General features: G+C 44.0%; 2 protein-coding genes and 1 long non-coding RNA gene across 4 annotated transcripts in view; 1 reads left to right on the top strand and 2 right to left on the bottom strand.

Annotated features, from left to right (window-relative positions):
• The window catches only part of rarga (retinoic acid receptor gamma a), a 45,889-nt gene extending 34,467 nt beyond the window's left edge, over positions 1–11,422 (bottom strand). The window contains exons 1-3 of one of the 2 annotated variants that reach the window (XM_051071211.1): positions 11,280–11,422; positions 9,304–9,459; positions 9,051–9,185 (exon numbers count right to left, since the gene is read on the bottom strand). The gene's annotated coding sequence lies outside the window, so the exon portion shown is untranslated. Of the gene's footprint in view, positions 1–3,493; positions 3,644–9,050; positions 9,186–9,303; positions 9,460–11,279 lie in introns of those variants that run through there. The other variant, XM_018665925.2, reaches the window with a different exon arrangement.
• Positions 11,423–11,627: 205 nt separating this feature from the next.
• Positions 11,628–23,793, top strand: nr1d4a (nuclear receptor subfamily 1, group D, member 4a). The gene is made up of 8 exons (XM_018665923.2): positions 11,628–11,776; positions 17,944–18,252; positions 18,350–18,438; positions 18,533–18,677; positions 20,930–21,510; positions 21,612–21,797; positions 21,954–22,164; positions 22,292–23,793. Exons 1-8 carry the CDS (start codon positions 11,755–11,757, stop codon positions 22,486–22,488), a joined length of 1,740 nt encoding a protein of 579 aa, XP_018521439.1. The 5' UTR covers positions 11,628–11,754; the 3' UTR covers positions 22,489–23,793.
• On the bottom strand, positions 11,783–22,411 carry LOC127142564 (uncharacterized). Its single transcript, XR_007813408.1, has 3 exons — positions 22,268–22,411; positions 22,029–22,158; positions 11,783–14,797 (listed from the first exon to the last, which is right to left on the bottom strand). It is a non-coding gene; the product is annotated as an uncharacterized LOC127142564 (long non-coding RNA).
• Positions 23,794–23,826: the final 33 nt, after the last annotated feature.

Below are 23,826 nucleotides of genomic sequence, written 5' to 3'. Positions count from 1 at the left end.
GTGCATGTCTTCCAGGCACTGTCTCCCAATTGTCAACATCGTAAAATGATTTATGTTCAGTAACTTTTGTAAAGGAAACGACTTGAGAAAGAGAAGGTTATGTTTAAGTTTTGGGTCGTGGATGAAGTCATACCACCACAGCAGTTAAACAATGATTTTATAACCCATGTGTCCTAACAGAGTTGACAGACTGGCTCTTCCAACTGCTTGGAGCAAAATGAATATTTAGCGTCATCATTGCTGCTTAATATGCCCACATAGAGCCATCAGAAACAGTTTATGGACTCAGAGCTGTCAATTAAAATTAAAATGTTCATACTGCAACAGGATCACGAGAGCGTTATCTGATCTTGTCACTGGCGTCAGCAGTATTTTGGCTGTGAAAACAATATCCTCAACACTATTATCTGATGCAAAGCTGACAGCTCCCAGTCTTTCAACAAGTGGCTGGCTAATGGCTCTGAGAGAGACACCTAGTGACAGACGCCCAGTGTCTCCACACAGACCTGCATACCATCACCTCAAACTTGTTTGACATCTGCCTGCTTTTGGCATCGCACAAACACATATTTGCTTACAGCAACAATGCAAGTATCACCTTTGTATAATCATTTGTCACTTAAAGTCGTATTGTTTTTCAGGAGTGCCACTGGGGAGTGTCTTCATGAAATCTTTAAACATTGATTCCCAACTTTTTTTTCTATTTTTTTTAATGTCTCTCTCTCTCTCTCTTTTCTTTGTTTGACCATAATGTCACATAACAAGCTGTGTTGACTTGCAGTGGTGGAGAGAAGCATGGAAAGAGTGAGAACTCACAGTGAGACATAAAACACTTTGTGACATGATGAAGTCATCCTGACAGCTTGCTGTTTCCATGATGTGGTATGAGCTCTTTGGAGTACTCAACATGGAGACTCCAGCAGAGGGTCCAGCAGAATGAGAAAACACACCACAACAGGAAAAGGCAAAGACAGATGATGTTAAGACATATTGAGAAATAAAGACAGAGCCAGAGAGAGACAGGAAATAAAGCAAGAGAAGAAAGTTAAAAGTGGCAACACTGCGATGGCTACCCTGCTAGAAGTGAAAAACAAAGTTGGTGCCCACACGTCTCGTGTAGTAATTACTGAAAGAGGAACTGTTGAGGATTCGCACAGGCAACTATGAAGGTGTTTCTCTTCCTCAACTCAGAGAGAAAACAATCCTCTCTCTGTATAAAGAGATACATAATGGATGGGTTTCACCACCACCACTTTTAGCCTCGGGAGCCAAAGCAACTCTCAGACACGAGCAGGCCCAAACACACACATGCGAGCACAACATGCAAAACAACACACACAAGTATAATTTTGTGCCAAAAGCGCTTTTAATGAGGGCTCAGAGGCGAGCTGAAAATGTAATTGTAAATGTAAAGCCTCACAATGAGAGCGGCACACCTGCAAAAATAGACATAGGAAATGGTGTGCAGATAGTTTCCTTGTTAATTATAGTGTGGCAGCGGAGAGCCCCTCGATTCCCCTAAAACCACCTGTCTTAACCCCTCCCTACTACTTGGCCTTAATGGCTACAGAAATTCCAGAAACAGACAGGCATCAACAACTCCCAGATTTACTGCTCAAAGTCATGTCACAAAGACAGCGGATTTTGCAATACAGGAGCTTTTATGGGTCAAATGTTGCTTCAGTGGTTCCACCTGATGAGCATTATCATGAAACATTGTCATGAAACTTTGTCAAAAACTCAATGTAAAAATATACTGGAAATTATGTGTATCATATAAATCTGTTGTATAAACCGACTTTTTTAAACTTTGACTGTTTTACTGATGTTTCCTGTTTTCACTGTATCTTTTAGATGACATTTAACTTTTTGATCCATATCAGACATGTCTAAATTTGAAGGGCACGAACCACTAATCACACTGTTTCAATACAAGAAAAATAGAACTCTTTTATGCTTTTGTTCCAAAGTAGTTATTTCTGTGGACATACAGTGCTATTTTACCAGCATGTTATTGCTGATGTGTACTCATAGAGAGTATGTGAGCATTGACTGAAGAATTTTAAGGGTGGACAGATGCTTGATGTGTAAATATTTACAACAACAAAAATGGGAATATGCCTTGGCGAGGCTGATGACAATACAACACAACACACTCATGATCACAAGAACAGGAATCATGAGTAATGATACATACACATCTGGAGTATATAACAACATGGACAAGTAATAATTGATTCCAAACTGTCACTGGAGACAAGCAAACTGCTGCGACTGAACACTGTGAAGGTAAAGCTGCTCTGCGTGGATGACCTGTCCTCGAAAACGACCCAAGGGTGGCGCTCCGAGGGGGGAGGGGCTCCCTCTCTTCCACTCTAGATGTCACTGGTTCTGTGTCTAATTGATGGACCAGATGACAGCGGAGGGCTACGCTGATATCACTGGCCTTCAAGCAGGCATCCCTCACTCAGCTGCGTGGGTGTTTTTTATTCCTCCAATTTCACTTCAATCAAACTGTCCATCACACTTATGTCAGGTCCACCAGGGGAAATAAGCAGCGGACAGCAGGTGCAAAGCCAAGGCAGCCCAGCTGCAGCGCTTTACCTACTGACCAGTCAGTGCTGGGGCAATAAACCAAAGCACCGTGGCAAACTACGCTCTGACATCAGGTGCTTGATCTTTATCTGATATCCAAATCACACAGCACTAAATGCACTGTGTTACACATGGCTGTAACAAGTGGAACCTGTTAATCTAGCGCACATGCCAACATCAATAAATAATTTCACTGACATGCTGCTAACTATGGGAACACAATGAATAAACTTTCATGTAAACTAGGACCAGAGCTGCAGACACACCTCACTCCACAGGAATTAGCCTCTGCTGTCTAAAACGTGGAAAACAATGCTTCTCTATTCCAAACGTTCATGTCAGTTATTAAAAAAAAAAAAAAAAAAAAGGTCAAGGACTGGTGACTGCTCTGCTGAATACACATTCATACACATCAAACATCATGCAAGTATGTACACACTTAACACACAAACATATGCTAATAATAAAGAGCTCCACAGGCACTGGGTAACACTTGAAATGCTCATTAATAAGCACATATGCGCACACAGGCACACACACACACACGTTTGAGTATGTTTTCATATAAACTCAATGTCATGCTTGTAAGGCAGAAAGAAAGAGACAAACATACCAAATCACTGCATGCAAACAAACATGTGCGTCAGGACATTTTAGTGTTTACACATGAAAATCTGGTCGGATTTCGGGAAAACAATGATTAATTGTCTCGAAGCCTCTCAAGTGTCTTGCACACTCAGTCTCTGTCTTCAATTAAAACTGTCGACCCATTCCCAAAAAAATGCAGTCTCTCTCTCTCTCTTTCTTCCTCTCTGTTAACAGAGAGTGAGTAGGAGACGGGAGGACAAACAATGACTAAAGTTACTGATTCTAAACTTCTTAAGTGCAAATGACTCACCGGCCCCTGTGTTGATGAGGCAGACGGACCGATCGAGCAGCTGACGGAACGGTCTGATGAGCGGAGCTAGCCAAGAGAAAGGAGAATAGATGTGTGTACGTTCATCAGAGTCCTTCTGACAGCAAAGACAGAGAAGCAATGAGGCTCTCTCTCTCTCTCTCTCTCTCTCTCTCTCTCTCTCCCCCTCACTCCCCCTCTTGCACTCTCCTCCTCCTCCCCTCTCCCGGTCTCTACCTCTTAAAATCACTCTTTCACTCCCCAAAGACAGGCACACACTCACTCTCTCACTCACTAAGAAATAATTATACTCTCTGATTCATAAAGCCTTCCTTTGTCACGTGACCCAACACTTCAAATATACAGCACATTTTTTCACAAGCCACAAAATGCCTGGAGGGAAGAAAAAGGCCCAGAGAGCTTAAGTTTCTGTTTTTAATTCTCTCTCCCCTCTTTGTCTCTGGGGTGAATTCTTTTTCTCTCCTTCATCTTCTTGGCTAAAGAGCTGGTTTACCTACAAACTGTTTGCGCATGTCGAAATGTGGGGCCCTGTCGTGATCTAAGATCATTCGTGTTTGACCAATAAATTCACAGTCGGATAGGAGAGGATGTTTGAATATCCTGAACAACACATATTATTATGTTTTGATTTAACACAGACGTCGTTTTAATGGCAAGCCAGTGGGTTTCTTCTTCCAAGAACATCTAAGTGGTTTCACCTAGTCATTTATCCTGGTGTTATTAATTTATGGAATAAACATGATGGACTTTTGCCCGACCTGTCTGATCAGTACAGTCATGTACTGTAGGTGCTGTTTTTGCGTAACTCATGTTTGAGTTTGGCACAGTTTTTTATTGCTTACAGTGTTTCTGTGACAATCTTCCCAGAGCACTGATAATAACTCTTATAATAACTATTACCACTGCTAACACTACTACTACTGACAGGACTTAATATTTAAAGCAGCGAGGGCCCTTTTGAAACTGATTAAGGAAGTATCACACACGAAGACAACTGAGAGAACATCTAAAACATTCTGATCTTATTTAAGATAAATGAAAACCAGGATTTGGCATTCGAAACTAACATTTTTTGGGATACACAACATCTGACAACATCCTGCCAATCTTTATGCAGTTGAAAATGTTTTTAGGCCAAGATCATTAAAAAAACCCAGCAGGTTTCTAAACCTAAATCACTTTAGTTCTTAAAATGAAACTCGCAGTGGCACATCAGCTGCAGGGAAGTCCTGTGCAAGATGGCAGAGCTGTGCTGCGACTGCAGCGACAGATTTGGGTGTGCCCCTGAACGTGCCCCTCTCTCCATATGAGATCATATGTTTCAGATCTGTGTTTATGTGTTTGTGGTTCTGGGCGTGTGCCCTGTTTTTTTGAATGTAATGTTTCTCAAGTTGTTTTGGTTATGGGGAGCACCTCAAACCTCAGAACTGGGAGGAGAAGGCACACCTCAACGGGCACTTTTACCTCTTCAAGCGGCGATCTACACCTCCTGAAGAAGAAAAACACATGCATGTCGATGTAAACATGTGCATGCTTTTTTTCCCCACTAAAATATGCAACATCTAGTGTAACGCATGTCTAAACCAAACGAGTGCAGCAAGAATTTTCTAAATAACCAACTTATACATGCACTACTTATTCTGAAACTTCATCTAAAACGATGCCCTTCAGGCATATTGGCCATGCATCGCTTCATTCTCCCAAATCTCACAGTCTGAAGTGGAACTGCCATCCATTGCAGCATGTGGAACTTCTTCCTTCCTCTCTGTCTTCCCAGCTCCATGTACATTTAAGACCGGCTATAACTGCTGCTTATGTTGTTCGTAAACCCCAGTAATTGGCCTGATACAAGCAGAGATCTTATCCTCAAACACACTGACCCCAAAGTGTCTCCAGGATAAAATCAAACCATCGTAATAAGCCCTCTCAGCCTCGCTTTCCTTATTCCTATGCGCTTCCAGCCACATATGGTCCACAGTAGCTTACTGAAATGTTCTTTCATACATTTTTTGATGTGGATTTGCCAGCACATAATCAGGGTGAATGAATGGATAAGCGGCGAGAGGCACTGCTGCCTTTTTGCAGAAACCTTATATTCAGGAAGCACAGATCTTGAGCCCTTCTGCAAAAAGCACTTCAACTGATCCTTATCTCGTTTACATTTGATTTGTGTGTCGCTTATGAGGCCTCTAAGGCTAATCGAAATCCCATATCTGTTTACATAGCACTACTAAATCAGCAATTGTGTTAATATGAAACAAGAAGATAAATACAGCCATAGGACACGGGGGGGTGTATATTAGCTGCTGGAGTGATGAGAAGTGTGAAGTGTGAATTTCATGTCAGTGTGATGCCATCAGTCTGACTGAGACCATGCGTTTGTGTCAGAATGTGCAGTCAAGTGCGTGAAGAGTAGTTGAGTGTGTGTCAGCGCGCAGGGCATGCTGTGTCCCTTATTAAATTATGACAGTGAGCCTGAGCAGGGGGTGTGTGTGGGATTGGCGTCCATGTGTGTTTGTGTGTGAACGTGTGCGCATGCTTGCTTGTGTCTGCGTGCATGGATGAGTGTGTGTAGGCAGTAGCAGCAAGAAGGTCAGAGGTTACTAGTGTTTGTGTTTCAGTGTCAGTGAAGTGTGCTCCAGGCAGAGATTTATGATCATTGTGTCTGGGAGGCTGTAGAGTGGGGGATAATGAAGATAGATCAGGGTGCTATCTCCCTCTCCGGGCACCACTGGAAACATGGCCTATGGCCCCCGTCGTTTTCGTATCATTAACTTCAGCCTGTGACATCACAACGCACTGCCCAGACATCAATCCTAACAACAGTGAGCTCTGACAAAAAGTCGAACACAGGGAGGCAATTCCTCACAGGAAGTCATCCGGCAAAACACAGGCATTGTTCGGCGTCTCTGGGTGTGTTTATGAAGATATGAAATATTCATGGAAACATCATACTCGGTCGTGTGTTTCCACTTTAGGCTGGATGCGTATTTGCATTCGCAGAGCAACAGAGCGCAGGGCCCGGGGGCTTGCTTGTGGTGGGGGGGGGGGCGCAAAAGGCAGAAAGGAAGGAGGAACCCGTGCGTCTGTGTGTGTGTGGGGGGGGGGCAAGACGGGGAGGAAGTGAGGTCAGAGGGGTTAAAGGGAGATGGAGTGAGGAGGAGGAGGGGAGAGGGGCTGGGAGTCGAGGGAGAGGGAGAGGGCCGCTGGTACGGGGAACGTGAGAGAAAGGGGTGTGAAACAGAAAAGAGGAAGGGGAGGGAAAACTGGAGGGCAAGATGGAGAGATGGATGGGTTGTGGTAGGACTTGGGGGTGGGGTGGGGTGTATGTGTGTATGTGTGTGTGTGTGTGTGTGGAGGGGGGTAGTTGATGGTGTGTGTGTGTGTGGGGGGGGGTGTGCAGGGAGCTGGTGCCTGTGGCGGCAGGTTTTAATCAGTAACAAGATGCCTGTAATGAGATCACTATTTCCCCACATTCAGATTGATGTCATGTGCAGTTTGGTGCCGCACCGAGACAGGCAGGGGACGCAAGGGGTGAACGCACACACCCCATTCAAGAGTCATTTGCACACACACACACACATACACACACACACACACACACACACACAACACACAAATATACAGTACACTTGCTTGCACTTTCTTGGTTACAGACTTAAACACACATCCTGTGAAATGAAGGAGCTCATTCATCCCGCCTGGCAAAGTGCGCTCATTTAGAGTCCAACCGCCTTGAAGTAAAAACATACACAGAGGAATCCTACTCACAGGAAAATGAGTTACTCATGGCAAAGGAGAAATGTATGTGTTAGGGACTGAAGGGCATATACCACTATGTGCTCCTCTAACAAAAACAAATGAGCACAAAGCCTGGAACAGAGAGAGGGAGAGCCAAAAGCTGCTGCTTCTTCTTCTTCTTCTTTTTTTTAACTGCAGTAGAAATTAAGGGAAAAAGAGAAGAGGAGAGGGAGAGAAAGAGAAAATAAAAAGAGGAGTGTGTGTGAGTTTTTTTTGGTGCATATTTTGGGTCGCACTCAGAGGTCGTCGGCACAGCTACCAGCGTGTGTGCCAGCACATGAGCGCTCTTGCCTGTTCCCCCAACATGTGTGTCCAATGAAAGGTGAACGGCTCTCCTGTCTATACTTTCCTCAAGAAAATCAGCCATGATGTCACCATGAACCCATCTTGAACCCACCTCTGTCAAAAAGCATTACTCCAGCCCTCCCTCTCTCTGCCTCATTTTCTGTTCCACCTCTCCCTCCTTCACGCTCCGTTCCTGCCTCTCGAATTCTTCACTGAGCTCCCATTCTTTTTTCTTTCCTCTTTTTCATATTTCCGTATTCTTCAACATTTCCCCTCTCCCGTCCATGTCTCTTTTCTCTCCCACTGAATCGCACACTCTCTTTTTTTCCCTCCCTTTTCTCCCTTCTCCTTTTTTTTTGGCAAGCGTGGTCTAATTGAATCACCAAAAAGCATAGCCGTTTGCCAAAAATGCCAGGATGTTCTGATTATCGTAAACTTTGTTTAAGCTGTGGTTTTACAAAAAAAAAATGCTCTGAGTGCATGAGGGGGAAAGCCAAAAAAATAAAAGCTGAAAAAAAGAGAGAGAGGAGGAATAGGGGAGAATGCAAATGAAAAAGGGGAGAGGGAAAGAGAGTGAACACTGGGGAAGAGAGGGGTGGTGGGGGCAGCGAGAAGGCAGCCAGAGAGCCACATATGGAAGTGATTCTGTAATTACTGCAAATCTGTGAGCTCAAAAGGAAAGGTCTTCTTTTCCATGCCTCCTTCCCTGCACATAAAACTGCCCTTGTGAGAAGGCTGGGCACTAAATACTGCACAGGAAACATGAAAAAAGTTTTCATTTGCTTTTGCTTTCTGGCATGTTGAGCTGGTATATAAGTATGTATATGACATGTATTTAGTATGTTGGGTTTGAATACAGGTCTGCGTTTGCTATTTTTCCTGCAGGGGATGAAGAGAAGAAAAAGAAAAAAAAAATACTCTGCTGATCATGAGGCTAATTCCACACAGTCTACTACTGGAAAATTTTCTGCATTCTTTGCTCATTTGCTTTGCTTTCCAGAGCCTAATCAACCGTCCTGGAAGCTAATCTAAAACAAACTGCCGAGGTTCAGCCTGGAGAAAATCTTAAAGTACTCTGGTTGGGCCTCACACCTAACTGGCATCTCTCTCATAAAGAACACATTCAACAAGGGGTGTGGGGGGTGGGGTGTGGGGGCTTTAGAGTGACAGACAGAAAGACAGACAGACAGCGGTGAAGTCTGCCTCTTAAGCCTCAGGCGAAGCAGCGTTTTGCAGGTGTGTATGTTGGCAGCCGACTTCTGTTCTGCTCAGTCCCCAACAGTCTGTAATTATCTCGTGCCCTGCCATAACGTGTTCTCATGATGACTGCGTGAGTCTCATAGAGTAAACACACACACACACACACACCAACTGACGCTGCCTGAGCTTATTCTTAGACAACCATCCAATTAATCACGACAGGAGATGATTTATGTAAAGTACACAATCCTACCTTCTTCGCCCGGAGTAGTGTCTGCTCGTAGTTTCGAGAGCGAGCGCATTGAGAGAGAGAGAGAGAGTGAGAGAGAAGTTTGAAGCTTAAATAGTTGGATGTCAATCGCACGCACGCACGCACGCCCGAAGTTTTCTGTGAAGGAGACAAAACAAAGTCATGGACAGTCTTCTATCACGGCTCGGCGGCTTGTAAAGATCGCGCCATTTGGTCTTTACGCCTCAGTGATCATTTCAGTCATTTGTCAGATTACCTTCGTTTGTTGCCAATCCGTCACCGCGTCCCGGCAGCTCAGGGGCGTTGATGGGAGCTACCGTGCGTTAAGATTTATGACGCTGTGACTCCCTCTAGTGGCGCAGAGGAGGAGTGCAGCACACGCTCTGCCGGCGAGGACGGGGTGAGATGGAAACTACAACCAAGAAAGAAAACAATAAATATGTTTTAGTAAGTACGGGACAAATTAGATGCAGCATTTATTCACGAGTGAATAAACACCCAACCTGCTCTCTTTACCTGTGACAATGTCTAATTTGAAGGGCTTATACTAATAATGACATTACAATCATACTATAATAATCAGAATAATTCTTCTACCATTTTCTAGTAATTATCTGCTCTTCTTGGGCTACTCACGTCTTTAAAGTACTTCACACATGGGAAAGAATAAGATATATATATATATATATATATATATATATATATATATATATATAATAAAGCAATACAGATAGATAGATAGATAGATAGATATGTAATTGTTGATGTTGAATGTTATCTGTCGTTTTGACAGATTTGTACATGCACATGTGTAGAGGTTGTATGTTGCTGTGATGCAGGTGTTTTCTCAGATGCCAAAGACAGATTTCACCTAAGGGAGACAACAAGGGCTAATCCTATCCTAAAACAACTTGTGTGTCTGTGATGTAAGGCAGTCATCTGAAGGCAGACGCACATCGTGGGTAATATCAGACCATTTTGGGTCAAAACACCATTTTCAGATCTGGGAAACCTTAATTTTATTTGTGAAAGCTAAAAAATGTCAATTTCACAATTTTTCCTCCATCCAGACCAAGTCTAGAGCAAAACCTTATTCTTAGACTTGCTCAATCTGGACTAGATTAAGATTAAGACTTTCCTCCTCCTTAGTTATATTATTCTCTCTACACACAGAGAGAGACTCAGACATGGCTGGCTGTCAACTGATAGGACAACTGTAGTGTTTGGCTTTTTTCTGTCTGCTTTATTTTTTTATTGCTATTGTGTGCTTTTTGAGGGTTTCTTTTTATTTAAGTGTGTTGTGTGTGTTGAACTGCTCCTCGTGCTCTCTAATTGCCCCCTTGGGGATAAATAAAGTTGATAGATAGATAGATAGATAGATAGATAGATAGATAGATAGATAGAATCCTGCTTATGTGTCAGTGCCATGACTTGCCACTAAGGGGCGCTTTCCTCAAGCTGTGTTTGGTTGGTCCTGCATGTTCAGTGACAGGCGACACAGTTTGTTGCAGACTGAATGTTTGGAGCTCTTGTTGCGCAAACAAATTTCAAACGTGGGAGTAAGATTTTTGTTATGTGAAAAATTTACCTCACCCCCAAACGCACGGGGGAAGCCCTGTAAAAAAAAAGAAAAGAAAAAGAAAAAAAATAATCACATATGCAGAAATATTAAAAAACAGAATTTAAGATTTTTTGGTTATTTCAGTAATATTTTAACCAAAGTTGAGTGTTACGGTTTACTCCCACAGTGTGTTGTTATTGGTCCAGTTGCGCGTCTACAGTTTCCTTTGGCACATGGGTTTTAAACTTGGCACTTAACACGATGTTTGGCGTGTCTCAGTGTTTACCATCCGTTCGCAGCGCTGTTTGTCAGAGAACAAGCAGTCACGGTGAGCCACGCCTATTGTCCATGTGCTTCACCCACCAATCTCTCGATCCCTCCGCACCACACGCTCCGTATTTTGCATAAAATGTGTATCAGTAGGGCAGCGCTCTCCCCGGCACATGCAGAGCGCACATGTAGCTTGGCTTTACTGAACACATACCACGGTCGAATAAGCGCATCAAACTCCCCTCAGCTCCCAGATCCCCGCCAATGAAAATGCACAAACGCGTGAAGGGGAGAGAGGGAGAGAAAGGACTCCGCGAGGTACAAAGAGTGAGCCAAATCCCACACAAACAGACACAACACAACTTGGAGCGAGCAGAAAGGCGGTCACATTTCCTACTCACCTGCAAACGTGATTGATGTGGGTGTTTGTATCAGTGGGTGTGTATGTCATGCCTGACACCCCCGTATCGCGGATATGCTGACTCTACTTTCTTGGAATTCATGAGAATCGTTTAATCTTCGCTCGTGCGACATCACATGCGCTCGAGCCGAGGCGCAGTATCCAGAGCGCAGAAGGCATCCAGGTATCTTTGGAGAGACCAGCCTGTCTTGACTTCACCTCTGCCAGAGAGGAGCCGAGCACTGACAGAGACAGAGACACCTGCCTAGAGTTTACTGAGGGGGAAAAACTTTACGCGCACGGGACGCGTTTCCATCACTGCTTCCCATTTTTGCGCTCAATGGAGCAGGTGTTTTACGCAAAGCTTTTTCTTCACTTTCTCACCTGTCTTCAAAAGACTTTTACGCCAGTCTAGTGACATCCGCGTACGATCTGTTTTCAAGTTTGTTTAAAGTCGTCGACATCAACATCAAGACATGGATAACAGCCCTGGTGGTGGTGAGTTCAACTTTAACATTATGTTAACTTGTAGCCACCGCTCCATTTGATTATGACATAAGAGTCAGAATTGATTGATTTAGTCACTGCTTCATTCATGTTGATCCCAACGTTCAAATGGCTAAAGTAATTTAACGCTGTTTGAGTTTATCATTAAAACAAAAATAAATCTGACTTTAAATTTAATACGGATGAATTTCTTCTAATATGTGTATAGTTGACAATATGTTTGCAATTTCATGTGTGTCACATGCACAATTAAGTGCACCAAACATCACTTTTGCATTCTAATTTTACAGTGTACTAACTGAGATGAGTAATTTTATAGTTTGTTTTTTTTAACCACTGATTGGGAATATTAGGTTCATGCACGAGTCGCTCTTTCGACATTTGATCGCTTAAGCTTGTTTCTATGTTGAGTATAAGTGTAACTGCAACACTTAACGCAAAGTTGTAGAGGGAAAGTTGCTGCATTGCGTTTTAATGTCAAAACGCAGCGCCTGGACTGCAGCTCCAACGACCCGCGCCATATGGTTTATAGTGGGACTGGCTACTTCCTGTCTTCATGAAAACAAACTCACGTGGAGCTACAGCACACTGGCTGTCACTGTAATCATAATCTGTCAGAGCCACAGAGCCATAACGGCGCACTAAGCCCTCTGCCATTTCACGCGGGGGGGGGGGACAAGGAAACTCTGGCGTAGCTATATAGTGGGCGTGTTTGTTTTCTGTTATCAAGGCCACCGTTGCAAATAAAAGTTGATAACTGCAGGACGTCCATCCGTTAAGTGGTATTAGGCAGCGGTTTCTCGAGGTCAGCCAAAGGTGCACATGCTTTCTGCTTTGCTCTTCTAATTGACGGTGAATCATTTACAACAGCCACGGTCACGTTCCAGCACAGGTGATGGGCGCACCCTGTGCTCCGTCAACATGTTACTCCAGTCTGAAGGCAACACTAAACCAACAAACCGGGTTATGACTCTATATTTATGTTGATTAAGTGGGCCAGTGTTTTTCACGACACAAACAAGGCAGTTAAATGTGTAATCATAGATAATAGCTGTAGTATTATTAGACAATAAAGATGAGGGCTGTGTGCTGGGCTTTTCTGTTGGTGGTTTATTGATGTCTGGATGTTTGGTGTTTGTGTGTGTGAGAGTGAGGGCTGGCATTTCCAAGTTTTTATTTGTTTATTAAATCGTTTATTTATGTTTAGTTTATTTTTTCAGTTTATGTAATTGCTTTTTTTAATTCAAATAACAGCACATCTTTTAACTTTCCATAATTTTTCTTCCTCCTCTCATCCATCCAAATGCAAGTGACCACCTTGAACTGGGTCCGTTGACCTTTAATATTTCAATGAGGTTATTGGAATGCACATGACTTCATTTCACTCATGAGTTCAGTGTGATCTAAACAAAGCTCATAAACATCATCATAACCTGGTAAAAAATATGGCCGCAGTGGTGAGCTGCGAGGCTCATAAAGTCCGGCAGATAAAATGAGATTGTGTTTGTGTGTGTGTGTGTGTTCACCCGCAGATATGATTGGGTTGGGGGTGTTGCATGTCTTATATGCTGCATCACAAAATGGGCCCATATAGATCATATATACAGATAAATAACACTCAGTCTAATATGTATGTTGTAACATTGTTTGTATCACCTATATCATCAAAACTCAGTCAAACCTAATGTTTGAAAATGCACAATACATCTTCCAACATGCATTAAGGAATATTTGCCAGAACCAATACCTAAATCAACTTGTGCAACCTTGACCTCATGCCAAAGGTCAACTGTTCTATCATGTGGGTGTCAGCTGCAACACTGTGAATATGTAGTCTTCCTTGACACTGACTTTAATGTGCTCACCAGCACTATGATGGTATTAGTATGCTATCACAGTAGATCACATATAGCTGTCCAATGGTGATTAATGTATATGATAAAAGCAGACTTTACCCACTGTCCAGTGCATAACTTCATGCACTGTGCTCTGTCACTAAAACTTCCTCTGACACTCCCCTGGTGGAGGTTTTCTGCATTAATCTCAGCCTGTTTAAACCAACACAGACCACTAACTCCACACCATCAGTTGAAAACCATCATTGCTTTGGTTCCAAGTTTTACTGGGCTGAGCAAAACTTTCAGGAAAAACTCATTAGTAGGAGCCAACATCAAAATCAATCCCATTAAGTCAGACATAATATTATAACCTGCAATATTATAAGCTACGTGGTATAACCTAACCACATTAGTTTGATGGAAAAAAGTGATAAATCATTTCAAATTACTAGTTATTTCATATCAAAAGCTCAAACAGCATCTCCAGAAAATATGGGCAATGAAAATATTAAAATAGAGGGGAAAAAAAGAAACCCAAACAGACACGTGAGTCCAGAAAAATATGAGTGTCTTTTTCCTGGATTGCAAGCAGGATATGCAATGTGAGGCTTATTGACATCACTCAGTCTCTGAATGGGAGAAACTGAGAGATAGCCTATAACTGGCTTGTGTTACAAATCTAATTTAACTGTATCATTACCAAAACAGACTTTAAGAAGACAATTTAGTGGTATATAGATATACTAGGCTATAAATCACTGTGAAATTAAGTGGTGTAAGAGTAATTTTATCATCTTATACATTTGTTCACAATATAAATTCGGGTCTGGCCACATGCTGACACATAAATTTCACCCTACTGTTCATAAACTAGATGCAGCGCCTGGCTGACAGTGCAGGCTGTGCTGCTGGTGGTGCACAGTCAGACCACCCCGGCGCATAGCATGCCGGTCTATTTAATTTGGCTCTTTAATTATAAGCCCCTGGCGGACTGTAGGAAGCTCTGGCTCCTGGCTGGAGCGCGGCTTCATGTCTTCCCAGTGAAAGCTCCGTCAAAAGCCTCCTCACGTGGCCTCCCTTGCAGAGCCGCGTGCGACGCGTGAGATACCCGGGCCCTCCTCCCCGCCCTCCCGCCGCTTCAGCGCTCTCACGGACGCTCCTGTGTTGATGCCGCCTGCGGTGATGGTGAGGGAGAGCTTGGTCAGTGGGTCAGCGATTCCATGCATTAACTTTTCTCTCTCTCTTTCTCTCGTCACGTTTTCCCGCCTCATGCGCCCTCTCACTTGTATTGAAATCTTTTTTTTTCCTTCCTCTTTGAATCACAGACCTCGCCGTGTGGTTGAAGCTGACTCAGTTTTTGACTCTGCAACATCTGTCCCCTACCCATCGGTTCAGGGCACACATCCGCTTAGGGGTGTGTTTGAGCTGGAACGTGACTCTGCTGTTAAACATAATATCTCCCCTCTCATCCTCTGCGCTCGCCAAGCGATGCTGCAACAGATAGCGGATTTAAAAAAAAAACGTAGAGAGGCTGAAACTGTGCTGCTGATAAAATCGCATAACCCTGAAACGGATGTTTTCACTCCATGTTTGACACAGTGCGCGTGCCAGACAACACCCCTATAGCCCAGGATATGAAACTATAGATTTCAAATCTAACAGCCATGATAAGCTAATACAGTTCCCCCTGATAGGTGCTAGAGATAGAGCTGGTGTGTGGTGCAGCCTCAGTTTGGAGAGATGCTAGAGGCGCATACACACAATTCTATCAAGTTCCTGTGATATTGACCTACTTACACAAGTCTGAGTTAATGAAGTCTACTGCAAACACCCAAGCAGTGATCACAGTTTGGCCGTGTTTGCAAGCACACAGCACTCTTTTTACTGGCCATAGCCTACAGCCTACATCATTTTCTGCCACAGCACAATAAACACTGTGTTTCTTTCAGGGAGTCATCTTATGCCATGTTTATAAATTGCACACCACAAAGGCAGACAAATGCTATGGTCACATCAACTAAAGGCTATATGTGGCCATCTCCCCATGTCCTGCATTATAAGGTGAACTGCTAAAAGTGAGAGATAAAGGACAGGGGGTGGAAACAGAGAAGAGGAGCTGTTGTGCCTGTGAAGCGCTCACCGCTCACGTTTCTCTGCCTGCCTTCCAGTCCCAGGCAGATTAGCGCTTGCACGGGTAGGCTAAGCTTAAAATGGGCACTGAGGACTGATTGACTCCTCAATTAATGCTGCCTGCAGTGACCTAAATCGTAAACTGTCCTGTGAACACCGTGACAGTGTGCGTGGCAATCCTGTTTGGCTGCGTGGGAAATCCCATAGAACATGTGAAGTTTGGTGTAGCTGGAATATCCTGCATGTGGCAGTGTTGGATGATACCAAGTTATGCCAGGAAATCTGGCAGTTGTGCTGCCCAACACATAATCAAATAACTGGCGACTGCAATAGCATTTTGCAGCTTGTGTGGGTACTGGGGCTTTCTGCAATGGTTGTTTTAAACATACAGAAACATGCTGTTTTACCTCCACCATGATGAGGAAAGATGACATTGCATTCCTTTTTTTGACCATGCATGGTGATAAAGCTAAGATCACAATAAATGTAAGAGGAAGGTGGCTCTGTATCCTGTGCAACACAATGAGGGAAGCCTGCAACGTTTATATTTAAACTGTATTAACCCTCCTAGTATGACACTCGATACATGCAGGTGATAGTTTTGGTACCCAGCCACCACTACTGGAGAGCAGACTGTAAACAGGGATTGTTAATTGACAGTGTTTACAGCACAGTACCTCTAGGGGTCATTCATAAACCTGGCACATGTGAGTCTTCAGGTGGACATGCAATGTGTTTGGGTGGAGTAGTGCAGGGGGGGGGGCACCACTGTCAGCTCAGGAAGAGGTGAGGCTCAGGCTTGCCTCTGCTGGATCTGTATATGGCTCTGGCATGAGTCAACAAATCCACCAACACGTGCTGGTTGAGGGATTATCAAAACATCAGAGCTAAACAAAGCCTTGTGCAGAAGAGGGCAAGGCAGGGACAAGCCTACTGCACTTATGCATGATTCCCACAAACAAAGCTGGGCTGGTTTAACCACTTTGCCATGGCATGACTTTTAAATGTTGGGGAATTATTTGGATGTTGGATATTTCTCAGCTGCATGTGCAAGCCAGGCATGATCGGAGCTTTAAATCAGATCCACATGTGTTTCTATTATTTTCAACATTTACCCTCATTTGCATATAATTCGTCATTGTGAACCTCTATCTGTTGGACGCTACTGTACACTGAGCAGTCAGTACTTGACTACAGCAGTCCAGTCCAGGCTTTTCCTTTGCAAAAAACGTGACTCACATTCTCTGACTGTCGGTGGCGCATGAACAGCAGCGGCTGAGACTTGATGCCACCTCACGCCCGGGGAGCTTCCCAGTCAGCGTATGTTTATAAACACACAAGATCTGACTTCAGATTTTTGTTGTGTATTTCAACACGAGACTGCGGATTTGATTCGGCCAGTAACCGTGTCAGGAGTCCATGCATGTGAGGCAGCGGTCAGGTGTCGTGCTGTTAGCTTGGCGCTGGGCACGGTGCCAGGGGAGCGAGGCTATTATTGGAGCGGAGGAGGCAGCAGACCCCGCAGACACGTGAGGCCGTGTCTCAGCTCATCCACAACGCATGACTAGAAATGCGAGAGAGAGAGAGAGAGAGGAAGAGGGCGGGAGAGGATGCGAGGAAAGCGAAACTTTAGAGAGAAAAAAACGCAGCTGAACAACAACAAAAATTCCACACATGTACGCGGTGCCTATATAAATACTGCATTAGCATAACGCAGGAATTATTTACAAGAAAGTAGCGCCTCGTTGGTGCTTCTAGAGGAACCCTGCCTGCTTTGTTGCCGTGCTACCAGCAGTATTTTTAGCGCCCACTTTATCCGCTTGAGCGCACCATTACGCCTGTTACACTCGGGATGAAGCAACGACGCTGCAAATTCTCAGAGCTGTTCTCTGCTGCCCAGAGGTTGTGCAACATTACATCACATCTCATCCATAGTGTAGAGTAGCTGAACGGTTTCTGTGGAAATATGGATGGCCAACTTACATTTATATGTTCACAACTAATGTAATTCAGCCATCAACTTACAGTAGTCTGCATATATGGCATAGAAAAATGAATGCCACTCCTCGTCAGTATCTGAATGACATTGTATGCTTTAAAAAGGAGCTCAAAGTGAACTAAAATTTGAGTCACCTGACCACAAAACCTCAGCTCAGGTCTGATGTTCTCCAATCTTTCCCTTGTCTGCAGGAGGTGGTGGAGTCATCCTGTACGCAGGCTCCTCTGGCAGTGCCAGCCCCAGCCCCGGCAGCCCCTCCAGCGGGTACCAGACACAGTCGCCCTCCTCACATTCCCAGCCCTCGTCCCCAGAGGAGGTTACCTTTACCGAGATTGGGCCACTGAAGCAGAAGGCAGCTGGGGCAACCACCCCATCCTCCAAACTGGTATTCCAGTTCCCAGAGGTCTACAGCGGCCCCTCGGTAGCAGCCACTCCACAGCACACCTATGCACACCCCATTGCGGGAAAAAGGCCGTGCGGGTTTGCAGGAACTTTCACCAGTTAGTATCCCCTCCTTGTCAATTTGCATGAAGATTTATCCTTTGATGAGTTTTTTACGGGTCATCTCACTGTCTTTTTTTTTTTACCCTTCCTCAGAGACAGGTGGAATGGTTCTGCTTTGCAAAGTGTGTGGGGACATTGCATCTGGTTTCCACTATGGAGTGCATGCATGTGAAGGTTGCAAGGTAAGCTCCCCTGATCAGAGAAATCATGTGGACTGATTAAAAAATGTGTTGCTACTGATGCACCAGTTTCATGCCATATTTCTGTACATTTCAGGGCTTTTTCCGCCGCAGCATCCAGCAGAACATCAACTACAAGATGTGCGTGAAGAATGAGAACTGTCTGATCATGCGCATGAACCGAAACCGATGCCAGCACTGCCGTTTCAAGAAATGCCTCTCTGTCGGCATGTCAAGAGATGGTGAGACATCCTGACACATTTTTAATGAGAGGGACCCTCATGCAGTTCTGCTAGAATACCACAGTGCCCTGATTAGGCAAAGCAGCAGGGAAATGGGCAGCCAGAAAGAGGCACAGTACTGATATGTAGGTCTGTGTGAAAAATGTAATGCGGAAAGTCTTTTGAGGTCATCGTGCCAGTAGCTCAGGCACTCACTCTATCAGCAGACCTGCACCTGCCTCGCCCTTCTACTGTGTCACAGCGCGGCCAAAGATTACCATCTGGCCTTGTATCACTCCCTTAAGTTTCAGACTGTCTTTCTCTTGCCCTTTGCAGCATCTTCCCACAGCAAAGTTACCTCTACGCTTTCACTCAGTTCAGCCCCTCCTCCTCCACGTACCCAACATGTTCCCTCAGCTCTCTTACATCTCCCCCTCAGACAATGATTTATGAGAAGAGGAGCTTTGAAGTCCCCGAAGCTATCTATCATCTGGAAAACTGCAGCAAACACAGGAATTATTTTAGGAAATTAGAACAGGGTCAACTTGATTACCTTGTGTATGCCCATAGAACATCTTACTGCAATTAATGAGGGATAGGGCAACAATTAAGCAAGGGATGCAAAAAAAAAAACAGCTAGTGGTTGTGACAGAATTTATCAGGCATGACGTGCACATCATGTAATTTTAGCTCTGATAGCTCAACATTGATTGATCACCTATCATCACAGATTAAGAAAACATCTGCACTGACCTAGAAAAACAATACAGAATTGGGCCTATAGTGTAGTCACACATCATGACCTACTTGGTGTAGTTTTCATGTCTTCTTCCTCTCAGTATGGTTTCTGCTTATCTCCACCCTCCAGTACCCTGAATTGCCTAATCTAGTAAAGAGGTTAGTGTTATTTCTGCATGTGCCTGACACTTCTGGTGCACGGAGAAAATAGGGTGGCAAAATGCGACTCAGTTAGAGAACAAACAGTCAGGTCGACCCTCACAGAGGAGATTTTCGAAAGCGTTAAGGACCACAACCTAGAAACCCCTTTTTGCTCTGTTTCAACCATTACAAAAACAGGAAAACCGCACGCAACTGCCTGCAGCCCACAATAAATAGTACACCCTGATTTCACACCAGGCAGCTGTGCAACTTTGGCTCTACAATATAGGCAAATATTTAAGTCCGTTGGCATGATGGCACACTTTTCTTCCTCTAACCAGAGCAATATTTTTAGAGCAACAGCTCATTAGTCCGCATTTGCCTCTTTTTAACCATGATGAAAGGGATTAATCTCATGCTATGTTACTTGCCTCATCCTCATGAAAGAACCCTGCAGGCAGTGAACAGATTACTGTATATTTGGTAAACATAGCTATATCTACTGTGCATATTACTGGGCCAAGTAAATCGTCTGACTTGATCCAAGATGATGTATAATGTGAATTGCTTATGTTTATCACATGGGAGTAACAGTACAGTTTTACAAATATTATGCTGCCGTACAAATCTTTTGCTACACTTGGGAAAAAAAAATCAGGTATGCCACACTTGCAAAAGTCTTTGAAGCTGTACCAGCCCAACTTTTCTGCTTCATCTAACTCCAACTTGCATGCACACACACACCCCTCCCACAAACGCAGACACACACTCTCACTTTCAATGCATCACTGTCTGTCACGTCAGTCCTCTTCAGTTACTCACTACTGTCTCCTCAACTCATTTATGCGCTTCGAGCCCACCTCTTATCCTTCTCCCTCTCAAATTTTGAGTGCCAGTGACATCACGCTCACGTTGCCCCACTGCCCTACTTACAAATGGAGGGAGGGAGCCGGGAGAGGGAAGGAGACAGGGGTGGATGGAGGAGAGGATGAGGCAGATGGTAGCAGGGGGTCTATAAATAGCCTCTCCAGCTGATGGTTACTGTGGGAAGGGGGATGGGGGATATGGGTGAGGGAAGTTTTCATCTCACAACTTACGTGATTCTCCTTCAAATCATTCGAAACTGTAGTTGGTTGTGCTTTTGATGTGTACATGTGTATGAGGAGATGTAATAGTTAAGTGTTTAACAATGGTAAGCTTTAATTTACAGCCAGTATAAGTTGCTCTAACTGTTCTGTGTTTCCTAAATTGTACTACTATATAGGCAGAAGGCACCTGCCTCTTTATTTAAAAAGGCTAAAAAAAAATAGATCACAAAACTTGTTCAGTGTAAATCTCCATGTTGTCACAACAACTGGAGGCTCATCTGTCCACACTGTTTGTGTCTTCCCTAGCTGTGCGTTTTGGCCGCATCCCTAAGAGAGAGAAGCAGCGACTTCTGGATGAGATGCAGAGCTACATGAACAGCCTAAATGAGTCAGCTGCCATGGACATGGACCCTTCTGTGAGGGATGCTCCCCCCAGCCCCGAAGATGGCACCTCAAAAGAGGCCATTGGGGCCATCTCCAGAGCCTACCGTGACATCTTCACCAGCAGCAACAGCAGCAGCCAGGATAAAGTAGCCAAGAGGGCGAACATCACCACCACCAACAACAACAATACGTGTCCCTTTTCTCAGGATGCCAGTTTTCCCCAAGTTTCATCTCACCCCATCTCTGCCCAGAGTTATCAGTCTTGCCCTGCTGCCCCTGCCACACTATGCCCAGCGGCCCCTAATGACAACCAACCTACATTCCACAATGTGGACAACAATCGCTACACCTACTTAGTGTCAACTAATCAGAACCATGACCCATCTAACAGCACAACACCTCAGAGGGGCAGCTCTGCCAATAATAACAGGTTTCGTAATGCAGGAAGTGCCACAAATCAGCCCTCCTGCCCATGGAAATTAGCTCCAGGAGCTAAAGTACTGGTAAGTGCAGGAAACATGCTGAATTATGTTACGACTCCTGTATTATGTTCTGTTCGACCAATGATTTCTCATTCTTTCTTTGACTTTTTTCTTTCTTTAAGGCCTGTCCTCTCAATGCGTGCCCTGTATCAGGGGCAGAGCGTACCAGTCAGGAGATTTGGGAATCCTTCTCTCAGTGTTTCACTCCTGCCGTCAAGGAGGTGGTAGAGTTTGCCAAGGGCATCCCAGGATTTCAAGGGCTTAGCCAACAAGACCAGGTCATGCTGCTCAAATCAGGCACTTTCCAGGTAGTGACGCACATTTCAAATGATTAATATAACTTTTGATTAAATACAAAATTTTTGATCCTTTCTTTATGAGTCCAAATGTATTATTGGTGTATATTTTTGTCTCAACCATATCTTTGTGTCCCTGTTTTTCCCTTCTGTTACTTGTGTGTTTAGGTTCTAATGGTGAGGTTCTGCACTTTGTTCAATGCTGGGGAGCGCACGGTGACCTTCCTAAATGGCCAAACTTACCCTCTGTCTACCCTGCGGGCTTTGGGCATGGGCTCCCTGCTGGATGCAATGTTTGAGTTCAGTGAGAAGTTGGGCTCCCTGGGACTAGAGCCTGATGAAATGGCTCTCTTCATGGCTGTGGTGCTGGTCTCTGCAGGTGAGAGAGGGGCACAGTTTACTTAATGAGTGGGAAAACTGTGGAAACTGCGACACTTAAATGAACTATAATAACGTATTAACTGTGTCTGTCAAATACTCACACTGGTATCCTCTGTACTCCTCAGACCGTTCTGGCATCTCAGACATGTGGGCTGTGGAGCAACTCCAGGAGGGTCTGATTCGCGCCCTACGGTCACTCATCACCCGACGTCGTCCAGATGACACCGCCCTCTTCCCGAAACTCCTCCTGCGCCTGCCGGACCTGCGCACCCTCAACAATCTGCACTCAGACAAACTGTTGGCCTTTCGCATCGACCCTTGAGCGGGCCACTTGTTCACAGAGCACACAAGACTGTTTCACACAAACATATACAGTACACCACACGCACGCATACACACACATATTATCTTCCAAGGGCACGACTTCCTTCAAACTTGAGGAACATTTTGCAATCTGAGGAGTGTTTTTCAAAAGGATAAATGAGGGCAGTGGTGAATATATTTTTGATTCACCATTGATCTTCATGCAATCTGTTGGGACAAATAAACATGCACATACAAAGTCATGTATACACATAAACCTCATCACCTCTTGAAAGACATTGTTCCAGTAAAAAAATAAAAATAATAATTGTATAGAGTTACTATTACCCTTTTGGACAGATCATTTTGTGCGTTTGCTCATTATATCCAGTGTATTTAAGAATAAAAGCCAGTTCACTTCTGTTTATTCCTCAAGTCGTACAGTATCAACAGGTCATCACTAAGCAGCAGCTGAAAGACGGATATCATAGATCTAAACAGTTATTACTTAGGGACCATTAGTAATGATTGACTCTGTGTCAGTTTGTGTTTAAGAGAAAGGGAACCTGTACATAATACATAGAGAAATCTAAAGTATTAAGGTAATTGTGTATCACTGTTTCACAAACATGCCACCTGCATTACCACTGGAATGAGACCACTAATTTGATGTGTCACTTGCACACAATGGGGTGCATTCTGTCTCTTGCTATTTTTGACTAATCTTCCAGATTTCATTTGGCACACCTTGGATTTGAATATGCCAACTTCATTAGTCAATGGCATTTTATATGATTTCACAAAAACATTGTGTCTGCGTATATTGTATCACCTCTGGAGATATAGAGATGCTCCATGCATGTTGGGTTTTTGTTGTTCCTTTGTTGCTGTAAATATTGTTTTACCCCAATGTCTATGTATCAATGACTGAAATGATATATATAATGGATCGGACAGATGAGTTCGGTGTAAAGAAGAATGTACTGACCTTCCTGTACTAGGTGGGGGTTTGGCTATGCCAGGGGGGCTCTTCATGGGAGATTATGTAGTAGCGATTCTCAGATGCTTTAGACACACTTCCTGCGATGTAACCAACCAGCATAATCCCTGAAATCACCAGCACTCACTCCACATGCACCCTTCCTCTGCCCCCCAATGTTTGTCATACAAACACAAGAGATATTTTTGGGTGAGAGATCGTATTTGATTGGTCTTCTCACTGTTTGCTTGTTTGATTATGGCTGATTGAGCACATCTTGTACATTTTGTAAATCTTTCTTCCTAAATAGAAATGATATAATGATATAAAGTTCGAATTATGTTATTACTCTGCTTGTGTGTCGTTCTTTGGTGTCCA

This window comes from Lates calcarifer, linkage group LG6 (genome assembly GCF_001640805.2).
Source record: "Lates calcarifer isolate ASB-BC8 linkage group LG6, TLL_Latcal_v3, whole genome shotgun sequence".
Taxonomy (NCBI): domain Eukaryota; kingdom Metazoa; phylum Chordata; class Actinopteri; family Centropomidae; genus Lates; species Lates calcarifer.
Note: the sequence above shows the minus strand (reverse complement) of the source record. Positions and strands in the feature narration are given on the sequence as shown.

What these genes read in the sequence shown, in the direction of transcription:
- nr1d4a (XM_018665923.2), top strand. Translation starts at nt 11,755, where the DNA reads ATGGATAACAGCCCTGGTGGTG. An exon ending in GTTTGCAGGAACTTTCACCA is followed by an intron (nt 18,253 to 18,349) that starts GTTAGTATCCCC and finishes ACCCTTCCTCAG; the next exon opens with AGACAGGTGGAATGGTTCTG. An exon ending in CTCCAGGAGCTAAAGTACTG is followed by an intron (nt 21,511 to 21,611) that starts GTAAGTGCAGGA and finishes TCTTTCTTTAAG; the next exon opens with GCCTGTCCTCTCAATGCGTG.